Here is a 16,508-nt window from a genome sequence, read left to right on the forward strand (position 1 = left end):
ACTGAGGCAGGAAGACAAAAGACAGACTACTTACCTCCTTCTGAAGCAGATTCCATTCTGTCTCACTAACTAAGCGGTAACCACTAGGAGACACATAAGCACTCTCTACAACCTGTGTAACGCTGGAGAGAAGGGAAGCAGTCTCTTCTTGCTCTGGTGTCATTGCTTTGATTGCTTTTTCCTGATCTTTGGTTAACATGAATCCACTTGGCATTTGCAGAGACCCAAGGGAGGCAGTATCAAAGTTCTCAGACACTGAATCTGCTCCAACTAGTGGTCCAAAATCAGATTCATCCAGATTCCCAGCAGATTTTGCTTTGTGGTTGTATCCTAAAGTTTTGGACTGTAAAGATCCCGATGTCCCCAGGCTGTCTGTAGACTGTGCTCTCCGAAGTCCATCTTTAAACAGATCATTGTCTGATTTATTGAAAGACTCACCAGAAGATAATAACAAGTCTGTGTCTAAGGAATGGACTGATCCATGAGCGCTATTTAAATGTACCTGAAATTGAAAAAAAGGGAAGGTAAGCCAAATTCCGGTCTTTGCACTGGAAGTAACAGCAAAACAAATCAAATACTGGGCGCCAAACATCCGACATGATAGCTACTGATTTAAATTAGCTTTGGTGAGAACATTTGTGACAGCTGAAATTAAGAGTGAAGAGTAAAGATTCAGAACCAAATGGTATACGTAGCTACAGAGTTTTCCCAACATTGTTCTGCTAACAGAGCTCCACTTCCCGAGGAAGTGCACCTCCCTGCCAGCTCACTTAGCAGTGAAAAACAAGCTACACAACATAGTACCATATTGATTATTTACAAAATTCTGCTTATTAGTGAAAGCAAAATTCCACTGCCAGCTAGCACAAACATCTCCTTTTCTAGAGCAAAGCTGGGCTTGATATCAACATCACTAACATTTAAAACAATTATTGTGAAATGATTATGAACTAAAGTCAACTGTACAAAAACAGGTGTATGTTTTTTTCCCCCCTTGCTTGTCTTATACAAAATATCCCTTTGTCCTCCTTGCTCAATATTTTTGTGAGATTTTAATTAAAGAACATGCTTCTCTTCTTAAACTACTGCAACGTATATAAATATATGCATGCATAAAGTAAACTGGAAAATTGAATAAGGGTGGAATTAAATGTGTCCATGCACTGAGGATTCTAACATCTCTACAAGCCATGTTAGCTTGATTCTCTGATCTACTCCTTAGAGTTGGGAGTCTGTGTATGTATTCTCTTAATCACAAAACCTAGAATTACAATGCTGTTTTCAAAAATATTTTCCAACTTTTTGATTATTTCTGCTTTTAATTTAGAGATGTAAAGCAAATAGCATAGAAAAATCAGAGTCTTACTATTTTTTCATCATTCAGTCTAAATTCTTCTAGGTGTTCTTGGTGTCTGTTCCAGAAATAGCACTTTCTAGGGTTGCCAAGTGGGCTGTCTAAATGGAGGAACTTGTTCCTTCTAACAGTCTGTAAAAGGCTGACTTTTGGTAGTACTCAGGGTTCAGTATAAATTGTACCTATCTAAATTGGGTTTTTATTCAGTAACCCTTAAGGCAAAGGTACATGTGTGCAGATACAGAGCAGTAATTTTTCAGTCCATGGCGTGACTCTTATTCTTTCCTATTTTGAAGAACTGAATAGAAGGCACTGTGTAAATAAGTAGAACTAACCACTGTCATTTAATTCAAATTCTGATTAAAAAAATCTGTATCTGAACAGAATTTGTAACATGCAAGCTTTAGCTCTAACGCAAATCTGAAATGAAGTTATTGATGGAAACTAAACAGCTTCTTAAATAAAATGGGCATGGTAGGCACTACTATTATGGAACAAAATATGCCATAGCATGAATTATGTTGTAGAGACTCAAGTCCATGTGTTAGGCTTGAAGTATTCTGCTCATGCTGTTAACATAAAACTAGGCAGGAATGGTCAGGATGTAAATTACCTTAATGTTATTACAACTATTAGAGGAAAGCATTTTATCACCACATTTTTAAACACAAAATTAATCAGTAGTATTCTTAAAGTCGTAATGCAACAATGGTACGTATTTTTAAAACAAAGAATCTCTAAGATTCTTCTGGATAAGGCTCAAATTCTGATCAAGAGAAAAGTCTGTAACAGTAAACTGCATCCCTATATGCAAGTTTTTGGAGAACTTCTGACAGTTTTTTTTTTTAACTGATCGATGTTGACGAATATCTTTCTTTTTAAATGTTTTTAAAAATTCCATTTTGAATAATCATCCAAGAGAGTAAAGCTAAAACACTTTAATCTGACTAATAACATTGTTTAGTTTTTTTTCCTGCAAGGGCCCTTGCAACAGAGAAAACCTTCGATAGAATTTACATTTCACACATTTAAAAAAAAAAAAGTCAAATGCTGGCTTTTTTTGCATGTATTGATTCATTATTTAAAGCTTGTCTAAGACTTCCTGAAAAATAGCAGCTTCCTTTTTTACGTTACATTTTGTAGGAAATGCAACACAACACATGCTTAAAATGGATATGCCTAAAAAGCAGGCCTAAAGAGTTTACGCTGTAACCAAGAGGTGGAACTCTGTGTAGGTTACATGTCATTTTAAAAAGATACAGAGAAGGTAACTAGGCGGATGCTACAGTTTGTGCACACAAGCAAATGACCCATGACTTGTAAAGCCTATTAAATGTTCTACAGAAGAGAGCTTACAGCTGAAGTATATCAAATTGTGTGAATGACATGACTGATTTGTAGGAGTCATTACTTTCTGTATGTATCCAAGCAAGCCATACTCTCTACTCAGAACATAAAATATTTAAGATATTCCAGCAGGCATGACTGCTAATGCTAAATAAATGCAGCTGTTTAAAGAAAAAAAAAAAAGGCAGTAGCAAATATTGTGTCCCAGGGAATTAAATTAAAGTAAAGTGTTCATAGACAAATGTTCTTTTCACTGGTTCCCAGATTCTTTAATTGGGGCACACAAATGCTAATGGCCTGCTGTACAGTGTATAAAACAAAGACTGTGAAAGCTAGCACTCTTATTGGAAGATGTGGGATAAAGCTAAGTCTCAATGATTAGGTTATAGTTGATTTCTCAACCAATTCCAAGGCATCATTACAAAAAACTGAAAAAAATCACTGACTCTTTCTCTTACTAAACAGTCTTCTAGAACCCATGCCTTGTAGCATCCAATAGAGAAATGCATTCAAGCCAGCACACAAGGGGGAAAGTAGATTAAGGACCTGCATTCAATTTTAGACCGACCAAGACAAGGAAATTCAAATTTAAATTTTTTTATCCTTAACTCATCACATCAAATCGAGGCCTTGCAAGTAATCTGAGAACAGTAATGATCCCAAACCCCGTGTGCACTGCAGTGTTTATTCATAACAATTTGGTTTAAGGCAAAGTGAATTTGATAATTTTGTAGTTTAAAGTCAATTCTTTAAATTACATTTTTATATATGTTTATTTTTAATTATTTTAAAAACAAGTTTGTTAACAGCAAAAAGGGCTACTGAACTGCTGGTGAATAGCAATACTTCTGTGATGGAAAAAGTGCAAATTATCAAATACTACTGACAATTTAAAAAAGAAAGATGACTGTGACTTCATTATGACAGCCCCGGGTGTTTTGCATGGCAGAAAGGTCTGGAACGTCTGTCTGCATTTTAGACTAGTTTGGGATGTGTATTTTACATTTTGTACATGGTTATCAAATCAGCAGATTGTTAAACACTGTAAAGGTATATTAAACTCTCTCTCTCTCAAAATTCTCAGGCCTATGTTCTCTCAAAGCATGTGCAAGGCCATGCAAAGTCCCAAATCTATTTTTCAGGGCTTACATACAAGCTTTTACAGCATGGAACAAAGGTTTTTTTTAAGCAAAAATGTATCCTTACTAAGCTGCACATCCAAAAAATGAATGGTCAGGGAATCAGAGAGACTAAAGAAACGCTTAAAGAAAAAATGCATTTCAACTAGCCAAGTTTTATACTGTTTCTAAATTTCAAGTTGCGTATTCAATTTTACTTGCTTTTCACAAATGAACAATTGAGGCAATTTCAAATATTATTTCACGCTTCACAAAATGCACAGTAATTGTATAATTTACACAGTATATACCAAAAAAAAAAAACACGGATTGTTGTCAATGGTATCTCTCTTCTTTGGCAGTTCTAATGGGCTACTTAATACTGGGATACCCAGCTCAAGAAGACGCAACGAAACTTCAGTGCAGAGTCCTAGCTTCTGGATTGAATAGAGCAGCTTCCCTTTGGCTGCTAAAAACATGGGAACAGATCCTCAACTTGGGAAAATTGTTGTAGCTCAACTGAAGTTAATGGAGCCATGACATTTTACACCAGCTGAAGATCTGTCTCAATTATTAGTTTATAGCCAAAGACTAATTTGATTGATACAAAATTAGCATGAAATTCACCAGGTACCAGTTAGCATGACAGAGAGAGGAAAATCTCATGTGTCATAATTTTGCTGGTTTTTAATGCAGAAGGCCTTAGACAGAGGATGGTCAGAAGTACAGGTTCTGATGCACACTTTCTAATTTTAATAATGTAATACAGTTCTGTTATACTGAAAATACAAAAAGTTATAATTCTAAAAAGCTTATCCATTGGAAGAGTCGTAGTTCAGTATTTATTCAAACAAATGCTATTCAAAAATAGTCACCATTTAGTAGGAATTATAGCCAGCAGAGAATAAACAAATACATACTTATCAAGAGTGCTTACTGAACACCTTGGGAAATGCATACTGTACAAAGTTGTTTTGAACTACTCATTTGTTTACCTCTTCATTAAGGAACTGCGTAAGGGATTCTTCATGGGTTAGAGAGCATACTACTTTTGTTTCATCATCTGGATCTTGTTGTTTCTGTTTCTTCCCTTTGCTAAGTCGCTGCTGTTCATCGTCTTCCTAGAAGCAAGTTGTAAACAAAAAAGCATTTAAACAGGATTCATTTCTGGCTTATTCCACAGGAATTTGAACTTGGTGGTCATCACATGAACTCCCCTAATAAATCAAACTGCAGAGGGAAGGTAACTGGGAGGGACACTGATGGGAGAAAAACAAATATCACTTTTACAAGAAAAAGCTTCTACTTTAGCTCAGTGTGGCACCATATACCTCTCTCACTACTGGTGGCCGATTCATGGATCCACAGTGAGCTTTGTTCCAAAAGGAATTGCTTATTTACTTCCCTTCTTATGTCAAGTACCATGAAACAGGTAAAAACCCAAAACTGCTTAAGCTGGTTATCCTATGGAACTTGCTAGCAACATGCCGGTACACACTGAATGGTCCCAACTCCATTAACAAAAACATGTAAATCAGAACAAAACTAGATGAAATTAACCTCCTTAGGCACACTGAAAAATGCAAAGAAACCATACAAGATGACAAACATCAAGGATTTTTATTTTTTTTTAAATTGTGATCTTGAAGCACACACAAAATCCTCAGCATAAGAAAATTTAACCTTTCTTTCTAGTAGCACTTGCAACAAAGTCCTTTTAATTTATTCAGGGGCCAATCACTGTTTAGAAAAAACACAAGGCAGTCAAAACCTGCCATTCCAATTTCCTTGACCCAGGTCTTGGATCCTGGAGGTGACTTCCGAGCTTAATCTCAAGCCACTCTTACATTTCCATGTAATGAACTTGGCAGCATTGCCACACAACTATACCCGTATACTGGTAAGCCAGTATTTATCAGTTTTTCAGAAACTTAGACAGAGCCTTTTAATAATTTCTTAGAAGGTGTAACTAATACATTTTACAAAGTATAGCCTAAATTAAGAGCCAAAATCATGTGTTCTCCTGTCCACAGATTGTACATTTAATAACTATTATATCGTATTAACTCAACAATGTCACACTATAAATAAAGTGAAGACACAAGAAACCTGATCCTTCTTTTTCAGTTCTTCAACTTGTCGGAGCTGTTCAGAGGTCAGAACGATTTCCATACGTTGCATGTCCCTCATCAACAAACGCTGAGACTCCAAGAACTGGTCATTGGCCCTCTGCCAGGTATGTTTCAATTGGTTATGCTGCTGTCGCTCTTGGTCTAACAGATGGCAGACTATTCAGGAAGCAAAAAGTGTTATTCTTAATTGGATTGTAATGGTTGACCATTTTACTTTTCTCCAGACAGTCTTGGGAATTAAAGTAACTGTTAGGACTCTATGCAGAAAATAAATTAATCTGAGTTTAATAATTGAAACATATTAGGCTTTCTAAAGTCCAAAGAGTTGATAGGGTTAGAGGCATGAGTTACTAACAATAATATTCTTAACTAGGACACATTATTTCAATGCCCAGAAGCTGAAGAATGATAGGAATTTATCATAAGCAAAATTATGAATGCAATCTGTCTCAGGAGTTCATTTATTTCAAAGGAAAATTTGCCTCTTCATACTCCTTTTTAGTGGTATTACATGGTATTTGCAGTTGCACATGAGCACAAATGTGCACGTAGGCATACATCCTCCTTTCCCATTATTCATAAAACGGACATAAGAGTGTATGCGGATTAGAGTTGGGATCATGCCCTTTTGTGTTTCAACAATCCTTGGCATACTGTGTTACTAGAAACACATATTACTTTTACTAATAATTCTACCTAGGGATACCAGAAAAATCAGGATAACAATGAGAGCAAAGGCTGTGATACCATCAGAGCCTAGTACAAGTTCGACAAGTTCCTTGGTGAAAATAAGTGGACACCCACTGCAAATATATGGAACAGTACTAGAATCATTTGTTGGGTAGAAACTTCAAGTGCCTTAGTGTTTAAAATATTTGGTCAGTAAGCCAAGATAAGAAACCAAGAGAAAAAGCTTTGTCTACATGGTCTTCCAAATCTTTAGCGTAGGCAAAAGTCAGACTGACTGCTGTTATGTAGTTACCTTCATGAAGTTCTTTCCGTAATTTCTCAGCATCTTCTTGCAAGACTGATTTCTGAGTATTCAGAACAGCCACATACATCTCTAAATCTGTCCTACATGACTTCTCAGCTTCCAGGTAATGGTTCAGTTCTTTAACCTGAGGAAGGTAAGTGAAGCGGGGGGGGGGGAGAGAGCGCATAACAATTTAGGGTTACAATTATAGAGATTTCATTTTTGTTATATATTACTGTATTGACTGTTGTGATTATGTGTAGTTGATGAGCTCAACTTTATTTATAGGAACAACAAATAACTGATGATCTATTGTGCAAGGACAATACATATTTAGATCATTATGTAAATTAGTTCCTCATTTATGTTCAGAGTACATAAGTATATAGTTAGAGATTTGGCAGGGAGCACTGAACCATGATGGCAACTTTGAGTCATGCTGACTACAGTGACTCCAGAGTATCCCTACTAAAATCATGTATTGAGTCCTTGTATTTTGACATCCCCAGACAGTTAATTTATCTTTAAATAGCAAATGCAAGCAGATCATTTAACAGTTTAAATGCTTTCCCGTAACACTGTTTTGGCAGCCAGGAGTAGGAACATATTACTGATCAGGAACATCTTATGCTGCATTTACATTCATAATGCTAAGGGCATATTAGTAGCATGCCAAGAGCCGGAAGGCTACATGTGCATATAAGTATATATAAATGCTATAATAAGAAAGATATGCAGCCATATTATAAAGCTTGTACTTCTTTGCTACATCTAGACAATAGAAATTGAGTGCAATGGCAAAATCCTACAGTTACACAGAAAGGACAGCTGGTGGCCACCTTTCATGATCTTGCTGTTTACATCCGGTCCCAAAGCCACACACTATCCATAGCTGCAGCAGTACAGCTGAAATTCAAAAGGGGACAAGTTCTCCGAACGTATTTTGAAATAAAAATAATAATAATGGCTACAAGAGTCTCTAGTAAAGAATAAAATGGTCAGACACAGATAGATGAACATAATTTGTTGGGGAAGAGTCAACATGGTTTTTGTAAAGGGAAATCATGTCTCACCAATCTACTAGAATTCTTTGAGGGGGTCAACAAGCATGTGGACAAGGGGGATTCAGTGGATATAGTGTACTTAGAGTTTCAGAAAGCCTTTGAGAAGGTCCCTCACAAAAAGCTCTTAAGCAAAAGTAAGCTGTCATGGGATAAGAGGGAAGACCCTCTCTTGGATTGGTAACTGGTTAAAAGATAGGAAACAAAGGGTAGGAATAAATGGAAAGCAGTAAATAGTGGTGTCCCCCAGGGGTCTATACTGGGGGCCCAGTCCTATTCAACATATTCATAAATGATCTGGAAAAAGGGGTAAATAGTGAATGGCAAAATTTGCAGATGATACAAAACTACTCAAGATAGTTAAGTCCCAAGAAGACTGTGAAGAACTACAAAAAGATCTCACAAAACTGGGTGACTGGGCAACAAAATGGCAGATGAAATTCAATGTTGATAAATGCAAAGTAATGCACACTGGAAAACATAATCCCAACTATACACATAAAATGAGGGGGTGTAAATTAGCTGTTACCACTCTAGAAAGATCTTGGAGTCATTGTGGATAGTTCTCTGAAAACATCCACTCAATGTGCAGCAGCAGTCATAAAAGTGAACAGAATGTTGGGAATCATTAAGAAAGGGAGAGATAATAAGACAGAAACTATCATATTGCCTCTATATAAATCCATGGTACCACCCACATCTTGAATACTGAGTGCAGATGTGGTCGTCCCATCTCAAAAAAGATATATTGGAATTGGAAAAGGTTCAGAAAAGGGCAACAAAAATTATTAGGGGTATGGAACGTCTTCCATATGAGGAGTGATTAATAAGACTGGGACTTTTCAGCTTGGAAAAGAAATGACTAAGGGAGGATAGGATAGAGGTCTATAAAATCACAACTGGTGTGGAGAAAGTATAAATAAGGAAGTGTTATTTACTCCTAATAACACAAGAACTAGGGTCACCAAATAAAATTAATAGGCAGAAGATTTAAAACAAACAAAAGGAAATATTTTTTCCACACAACACAGCGTCAACCTGTGGAACTCCTTGCCAGAGGATGTTGTGAAGGCCAAGACTATAACAGGGTTCAAAAAAGAACTTGATAAATTCATGGAGGATAGGTCCATCAGTGGTTATTAGCCAGGATGGGCAGGGATGATGCCCCTACCCTCTGTTTGCCAGAAGCTGGGAATGGGCGACAGGGGATGGATCACTTGATGATTACCTGTTCTGTTCATTCCCTCTGGGGCACCTGGCATTGGCCACTGTTGGAATACAGGATACTGGGCTAGATGGACCTTTGGTCTGACTCAGTGTGGTCGTTCTTATGTTCTCTGCTGTGGCATACGAGAAGGGTCTTGTGGTCACTTAGTCTGTGCCTCCATATCCCCCCCCACAGCCTACAAAATAGGGAAAAATTTGTACTTCCCTAACTCACAAAACGTGTTGTATTAATATAGGTGGAATATATGGGTCAAAGGTGTTAATATAACCCAGTCACTGTTTAATATTAAACAGTGTTAAGCAAGGTTCCAGGTCTGATATACAGTTTGCTTAGTACCATGACATATACTCCATTAAAATAATAAATTATTACAACTGTAGTTTAAATTCATCAGGATTTGTGAGGCAAGCAGATACCAAGGGTGGGACCATATGTAAAAAGTACCTAAGAATGGCAGACAATGAACTAAGCAGTCATAAGTCTTTGATTTCTTATGAAAACTATAGCATCCTAACACAACAACATGAAATCAAAACTACCAGAGAACTCTGGAGGGGTTCTCAGGAGTTTACCCTGATCGTCCACAACTTTAGATGTAACACCATGACATGACATGGAAGTCATGACAGATGCCCAGAAGTACAGTTCCAAGATCACCTTCCTGCTGCAACATACCATAAATGTTGGGGCCACATTTTTGCACACTAGGATGCAAATAATTCCCACGGACTTTGGTAAGGGTTACTCAATCTATGGGGTGGGAAATAGAACTCCTGGAAGATTGACATGGGGAGGGGTGGAAAAGCAGGAGACAGAGACTGCTCTCACTATTGACTCCTGCCTGAAAAGCATACAAATTTGGGAAAACAGTTGTGTGAGCTCCCAGATAGATTTGAGGGACTTCAACAGGCCAAAAAACCAAAACCAAACGATCACTCGTTATATACCATCTGGCAAGGCTCAGGCCAACCTAGCGCCTAAATAATACTTTGCACCTTATGAACAATAGAAATTGATGAAATTAAAACTAAAACTTCAACATATTTGTGAGGCAAGTAAGTGGAGGCAAGGGATCAAAGAGTCAGAGAAGTATGTCTGGCAAGGACTTACTTGCTATGCAAGACAAACTGCAATCCTTCCTGATGGTGCAAGAAGGATGACTGAAACATCCAATACGTGAACTTTAAATGGACAAAATGTTGGAGTTGAACAACAGCATTAAAGATCTCAGTCAGCATTAATGGTGTCAACTATCACCTCTTTTGGTGGGAAATACTTTATAAAATGAAACCCATCATTAAAAAAAAAAAAAAAAACAGTTACAAGTTTTACAAAATTCAGGCTCGTGTACCTATTTTGTGGGTATCCCACTAGGAGAGAGACCGATTCCTGTAACATTGATGAAGTTGCTACCAAAATTGCTCATCCTGAATAATGTAGATGATCAATTATGTTTAGACAGAAGCTACTGAATACTTGTAAAAGAACAGGATGAAAAGAGTAATTCCAGATGCTATCATCATAATCTTTATGAAGAAAGTCCTGACAACTTTGGAAAACAAGAATTTATAAGAGGGAGAGGAATGGATTCACGTTTTCCCTGACTTCAGTCTAACAATGCAAATCAAGAGTGAGGCACTAAGGGGAAAAAGCAGAATCTTATTCCCAGACAAAATCTGGGCTATTCAAAAAACAAAAATAATCTTCTGGATGAGAAGCCTGTAAACTGGAAAGAATCCGCAAGGAACATGAGGAAGAGAAACACAAATCACTGATGAGTATGGTCTGCCAGTCAGACTGGTGTGCTTCTTCCCCCTCTTCAAGAAAAAAAAAAAAAAAAAAAGATGTATATTGTTTTGTATGTGAGGGACATCCATTAGCCTTTGAAATGGATGTATACTGTAAGTTTGCAAGGCAGGCTAATACTTTACTTACCTTTCTTGTAGCTCCTGAATACTCTGGATCTTTTGGGAATTTCAGTATATTTGATTTCTAAGATGGAAAAACAGATGCTTCAATTGCCACCTTCCCCTCCCCATAAACAGTAGACAAAACGCAGCTAATCTGTAGCAATATAGTGCTTGTTTCTTTATTCCCTTTGGCTGATTTTTTTTTAGAAAATTGGGTTAAACATGTCTTCTAGCCTAATGGATGGAGCAAAAATTTTGGATAAGTAAAGCTTTATAGAAAAAATGCTAGAAGTTGCTGCTAAGAGATCAATGTAAGATGTAACAAAATTCTAAGAAAGTGAATCTAGCAACCTCTGGAGGAGAAGCCCCAGTTCTAGAAGATTAAAAACACTGCCGATTACAAAACGTCCTTTGTGGCTTTAAATGGCCTATAATGTAGTGACACCTAATTGCTTGAAAGGACAGACTATATCTACCTATATGGAGCTTTATTACTGATATTTCTGATCATCTAAACTACATGAGCTCAGCTTTAAGCATGAATAATTTTTACACGCTACCAGATCCTCAAAATAGAAACACAGCTTAATATGTATAGTCTAGATAAATAGTATAGTTTTATTTGCAAGACAAGGGCAGACACTTAAATTGTTCATTTCCCACTTCACATTACATCTTTATTTGTGTATCTGATGCAAAGTTTGCAATCAGTTGTTTGTATCAATAAAATTGCCATAATGCAAGATGCACATTCTCTCTGCAGATATAGATTAAAATAGTTAGAATTTCACCTCACCTTTGAAGCCTCCTGTTCTTTTATCTTTTCTTCAGCTTCTGTTAGTTTTTCCTTTAAAACTGCGATCTCTTTCTCCATAGGCATCACGACTGAACGAAGTTTCTCAGCATCCTCTTGGGCCTGAAATCAGTTGGTAATGTGTTAATGCAACATATTACTTTGCAATAAAAACAAAAAGTCGTCTTCCGCAAGAGAAATGAACAAAATCGATATGCCAAAAAATCAAACCACACTTTTGCTTATAATATTTGTTATATTACTTATATATTTAGCTAGTCCCAAGTGTTCTCTAGGATAAAATAAAATTCGTCCCATTCATTGAAAGCAATGTAATTGGCCAAATTCATCCATGGATGTACATGTGTCTGCTTTTACAGGAGAAAGCTAGTACATCTTTCCCCTTCCTAACTAGAACGATCATGAGTTTTAAAACATGTACATAGAGTTATTCTGTATTTAAAAAGCGTAGCCTTTTCACCAAGATGATGCTAGGTAGAATACAGAGAGAAAGGGACAAAGATCATGCAATTGCAACACAAAGTTAGTTACTGACTATTGGCTTACTGACTCTGGAGGTTCAAAAGGCACAGGTAACATACAGTAATACTGTATAACTGTTTCATGGGCTTTGGAAGGCTACTTTTAGATTTAAAGAATTATTGATAAAGCATCAAGCAATTTTCAGTGTTACCATACTATGTATTTCAAAATCGGATAAACAAAGCTGTCAAAAACATGGCTTTTTTTCAGTTAGTGCTGAAAAAATTAAAGAATTGGATGAGAGAATGAAAAGACTCCTATGAGAAAGCAGGAAGAGGAGGAAAAAGAGAGCCAGGTAAAAAAATAGTAAGAATTAAAATAGGACAATGCAGTAAGTACTCAAATTCAGAAGTATGTAGGTTGGAAGCTGGCCTTGATATCCCGACACCTGACATTTTTTCAAGTGTGTACTGGAGCCTTTCCAAGTTACAAAAAGTGACTGCTCCAGCAGAATCAGCAGCAATTATTCAATGGAATTCTTCAGATTCAAAAATTCATAAGTAACAATATAGAGCTATTGTTTAAGCTGGAAAAAAATCTAGATGTACCATTTATTTTTGGTTTCTGTTTATGGATTGGAACCTCATTTTTTCCTCTAGCTTCTGTTGGAGGAGGTTGGCATAAGGATAAACAAGAACTGCAATTCAAAAGAAAAGCTTCAAAGAGAACATTTCATGTAGCAGTAGATGTTACCGGCCAAGGCAACACTAGCACTGACCAAATTCCTGTTTTCTGGTCAATCTGCCGACAAACACTTGTTTTGAACACAACTTCCAATTATGAAGATAGCTAATGAAATATCCTAATTGTTTTAAAATATGTTTTGGCATGTTCTCTTTTGAAAGAAGATGCCAATTTCTTCATGCTTCGCTCATTTCTAATGCACCTTGCCACTGCCATTTCTGCCTGTCTAAACAAACAAATCTGTAAGAATGAGAAACCACCTCCACAAAGCATAGTAAGTTCACTGCCTACAAGGAGGAACTGGCAATGTGTAGTAGATATGCCTCACTGGCACACAACAGGCAGCCTAGCAATTAAGTTCTTCAAACACCAGGAGCAGGAGTTGAAACTCCAAAGCTGCTTTGCTGAAGATTTCTCTCAATTGTACTGTTCAGTGGATCTGAAACCCCCACAGCTGCTCACTACAGCCTATATTAAGAGACAATCTAAATTTTTTCAGGACTTTAATAACTTCTCTAACAATCTCTTTTCCAACTACTACTAGCATCTCCAACAGCCTTTCATTGCAAGTTTTAATTTCTCATGGCTGAGTCCTGAACACAAAGTAAAGGACCATTTTAATCTCTACTGCTGTACCTGGTGAGTTCAGTGAAAGAGCAAGGGAGGTCAGCGAAGGCAAAACTGGACTGTTCAGCAGCAATCAAGTGGAAAGATAGAAAGTGATATGTAAATTTCAATGGGATTGATTTTGCTACAGTTTTCCCCTTCTCTGTGGTTAGAAATAAGCATTTAGGCTCAGAATTAAAGTGTGCGTAAGATACATATAAAGGTCACTTCAACACTGTAATACTGAACTGTGCATTCCAGGATTGTCTAACTTGCTTGGTCATTGGTCTCCTTTCCACATCTGCAACTACTATAAACTGAGGCAAAGCCTAATCCTGGGTGTCCTAGAGAAGGCTGAAGGTCCTACTCAATTCTTATTAAAAATACAGTACCTAGCCTGTGGGAGAAGTTTGCTTTCAGGGAGTGCATTCTGTTCTTCAGTATTTATTAGACACCACGAGAAAGAATGCTCTGCAAGGCTCATGCAGGTATAACTTCATAGAGTTTAAGGCCAGAAGGGACCATTAAATCATCTAGTTTGACCTGCCGTACAAAACAGGTCATTAAATTTCACCCAGCTATCTCTGTATTGAGCCGAATAACTTGTTCTTGGCTAGAGCATATCTTCCAGAAAGGTATTCAATCTTGATTTGAGGACATGGAGACATGGAAAAGCCACCACTTCCCTTGGCAGTTTGTTAAAAATTTGGGACTAATTTCTAACGTGAATTTCACTTCAGCTTCCAACCACTGGTTTTTATTATACTTTTCTCCGTTAGACTGAAGAACCCATTAGTACCTCGTATTTTCTCCCCAAAAGAGTATTTTTACAAAAGAGTAATCAAGCCACCACTCGATCTTCATTTTGATAAGCTAAACAGACTGAGCTCTTTAAGTCTCCCACTACCAGGCATTTTTCCCAGCCCTTGAACATTTTTGTGGGTTTTCTGCACCTTCTCAACTTTTTGATCATCTTTTAAAAAATGTTGATACCAGAACTGGATGCAGTATTCCAATATTGGTCTCATCAATGCCATATACATAGGTATATGCCACAGCATTGCACTGGGATCCCATGTTCAGTTGCTATGACACCCAATTGCTTTCCAGAGTCACTGCTTTCCAGGATACAGTCCACCATTCTCTCTAGGTAAGGACTACATTCCTTGTTCCTTATGAAGAACTTTGCATGGGCTGTATAAATGCATTTTACCTCATCATTATCATTCCACCAATCTTTATCTTTATTTATTTTATCAGCAGTGATTTTACACTGACTTCCAGATCATTGATGAAACATTGGGCCTAGTACTGATTTTACACTTAATGTAAAATAATGGCAAAGCTGATATGGGGATTCAATTAATAAAAAAAGAAAATTTAAGGATGGAATATAATTAATACCAGTGAACTTGGTTGGAATGGTCACACTGAATATAAACCAGGTCATGATCACTGGTCCCTAGGCAACCATGAATTTACAGTCCAGTGATGGATTCATCTTTATCTGTCATAATGAGGTCCAAACTAGAGTTACCTCATGTTGGTGCAATATGTTTGTGTTAGAAAATGTATACTTTTTAGAAACTCTAACTGTATGAGACCTCAAGCATACCTTCAAAACTGAAGTCCCACATACCACCACAAATTTTTCTTTCCACACATTAGAGACAAATTCTGAAGGAGTAACTCATCTTGTCCTCCAGTTTGATTCGGTAGTCTGTAGCAGATCCCCACCAGTATCCCCTACTGGGTTTTATTAGTTAGAACACTGATCCCCATGCATTCAAAATCCTATGATTCTGAGTTATTAATGACTCTAAAACAGGTAACGGTGTCTTTAATGTAGAGTACCAAGCTCTCACAATCTCTTTTTACCCACTCTATCCTTCCTACCAACATTATAACAAGTGACCCCAATCGAGCACTGCTACTGAAAATCTCCGAATTGCAGTGCAAGGACACACCGACACCTGAAGTGGAGCACCCAAAGTGACACACATCTCGAAGAACCCTCGTTACTACATAAGGTGAGTAACTTCCTCTTTTAACGTTCTAATCATGCAAGTTATCCCAGCAGGTTTCAGTAATGTCAATTACATCAAATTTCTTAATGATAATTTTTGAATTCCCGTACTTGTTACTCAGACTCTTAGTGCTGGTATATAAGCAACTGAAAAATGTCTTCTCTTCACATTCTTTGCCACATCGGTTCAATTTATTCGCAAAACGCTGAGTTTGAATCACACCAACTGATCTTCAGATGGTGAATAAGCGATGGGAGATGATAATCTTAGGAAAAAAAGATCTTGTGGTGAAATCTCCCACTCACTTAAATGGTCCCAAAAATTCACCCCAGGCTTTTTATGCAAATCTATTTAAGAGAAGAAAATGAATGAACCCTTCCAAATTTCTGACACAGTCTGAATTATTTCTAATACTTTTCCCCCCCCTCCCAAAAAAGTTTTCCCATCAGATATCAGCTACTTTTTTTTAAAAAGGGAAAAAAGTCTGAAAGACCTCACACAAACAGAAGGGAATAGAAAAAAAATGTATCTGTGCTTGCCTGAAAATTTCCTTTGGAGTAATAAGGTCCTCAGATCCATTACAATTGGCACATATTTGCAGCTGGGGGCAGAATAAGACCTGTCAGGTACTGGCAGCAGGGGAATGCCCCGCTCTCTGAAATTCCCTCCAGCTGAGAACTTCCACAGCCAAGATCACTCATATTTATGTTCCTAAATTACAGATTTTGTTAA

General features: G+C 37.2%; 1 protein-coding gene across 3 annotated transcripts in view; it reads right to left on the reverse strand.

Annotated features, from left to right (window-relative positions):
• Positions 1-16,508, reverse strand: part of RABEP1 (rabaptin, RAB GTPase binding effector protein 1) — a 75,434-nt gene that overhangs the window by 24,181 nt on the left and 34,745 nt on the right. For 2 of the 3 annotated variants that reach the window (XM_054008625.1, XM_054008623.1), the window contains 6 exons: positions 11,920-12,039; positions 11,149-11,205; positions 6,934-7,069; positions 5,929-6,107; positions 4,815-4,940; positions 35-502 (listed from right to left, as the gene is read on the reverse strand). In XM_054008625.1, the coding sequence (XP_053864600.1) occupies positions 35-502; positions 4,815-4,940; positions 5,929-6,107; positions 6,934-7,069; positions 11,149-11,205; positions 11,920-12,039 (1,086 nt within the window). The remainder of the gene's footprint in view (positions 1-34; positions 503-4,814; positions 4,941-5,928; positions 6,108-6,933; positions 7,070-11,148; positions 11,206-11,919; positions 12,040-16,508) is intronic. The other variant, XM_054008624.1, reaches the window with a different exon arrangement.

Source organism: Malaclemys terrapin, chromosome 18 (assembly GCF_027887155.1).
Source record: "Malaclemys terrapin pileata isolate rMalTer1 chromosome 18, rMalTer1.hap1, whole genome shotgun sequence".
In the NCBI taxonomy this organism is placed as follows: domain Eukaryota; kingdom Metazoa; phylum Chordata; order Testudines; family Emydidae; genus Malaclemys; species Malaclemys terrapin.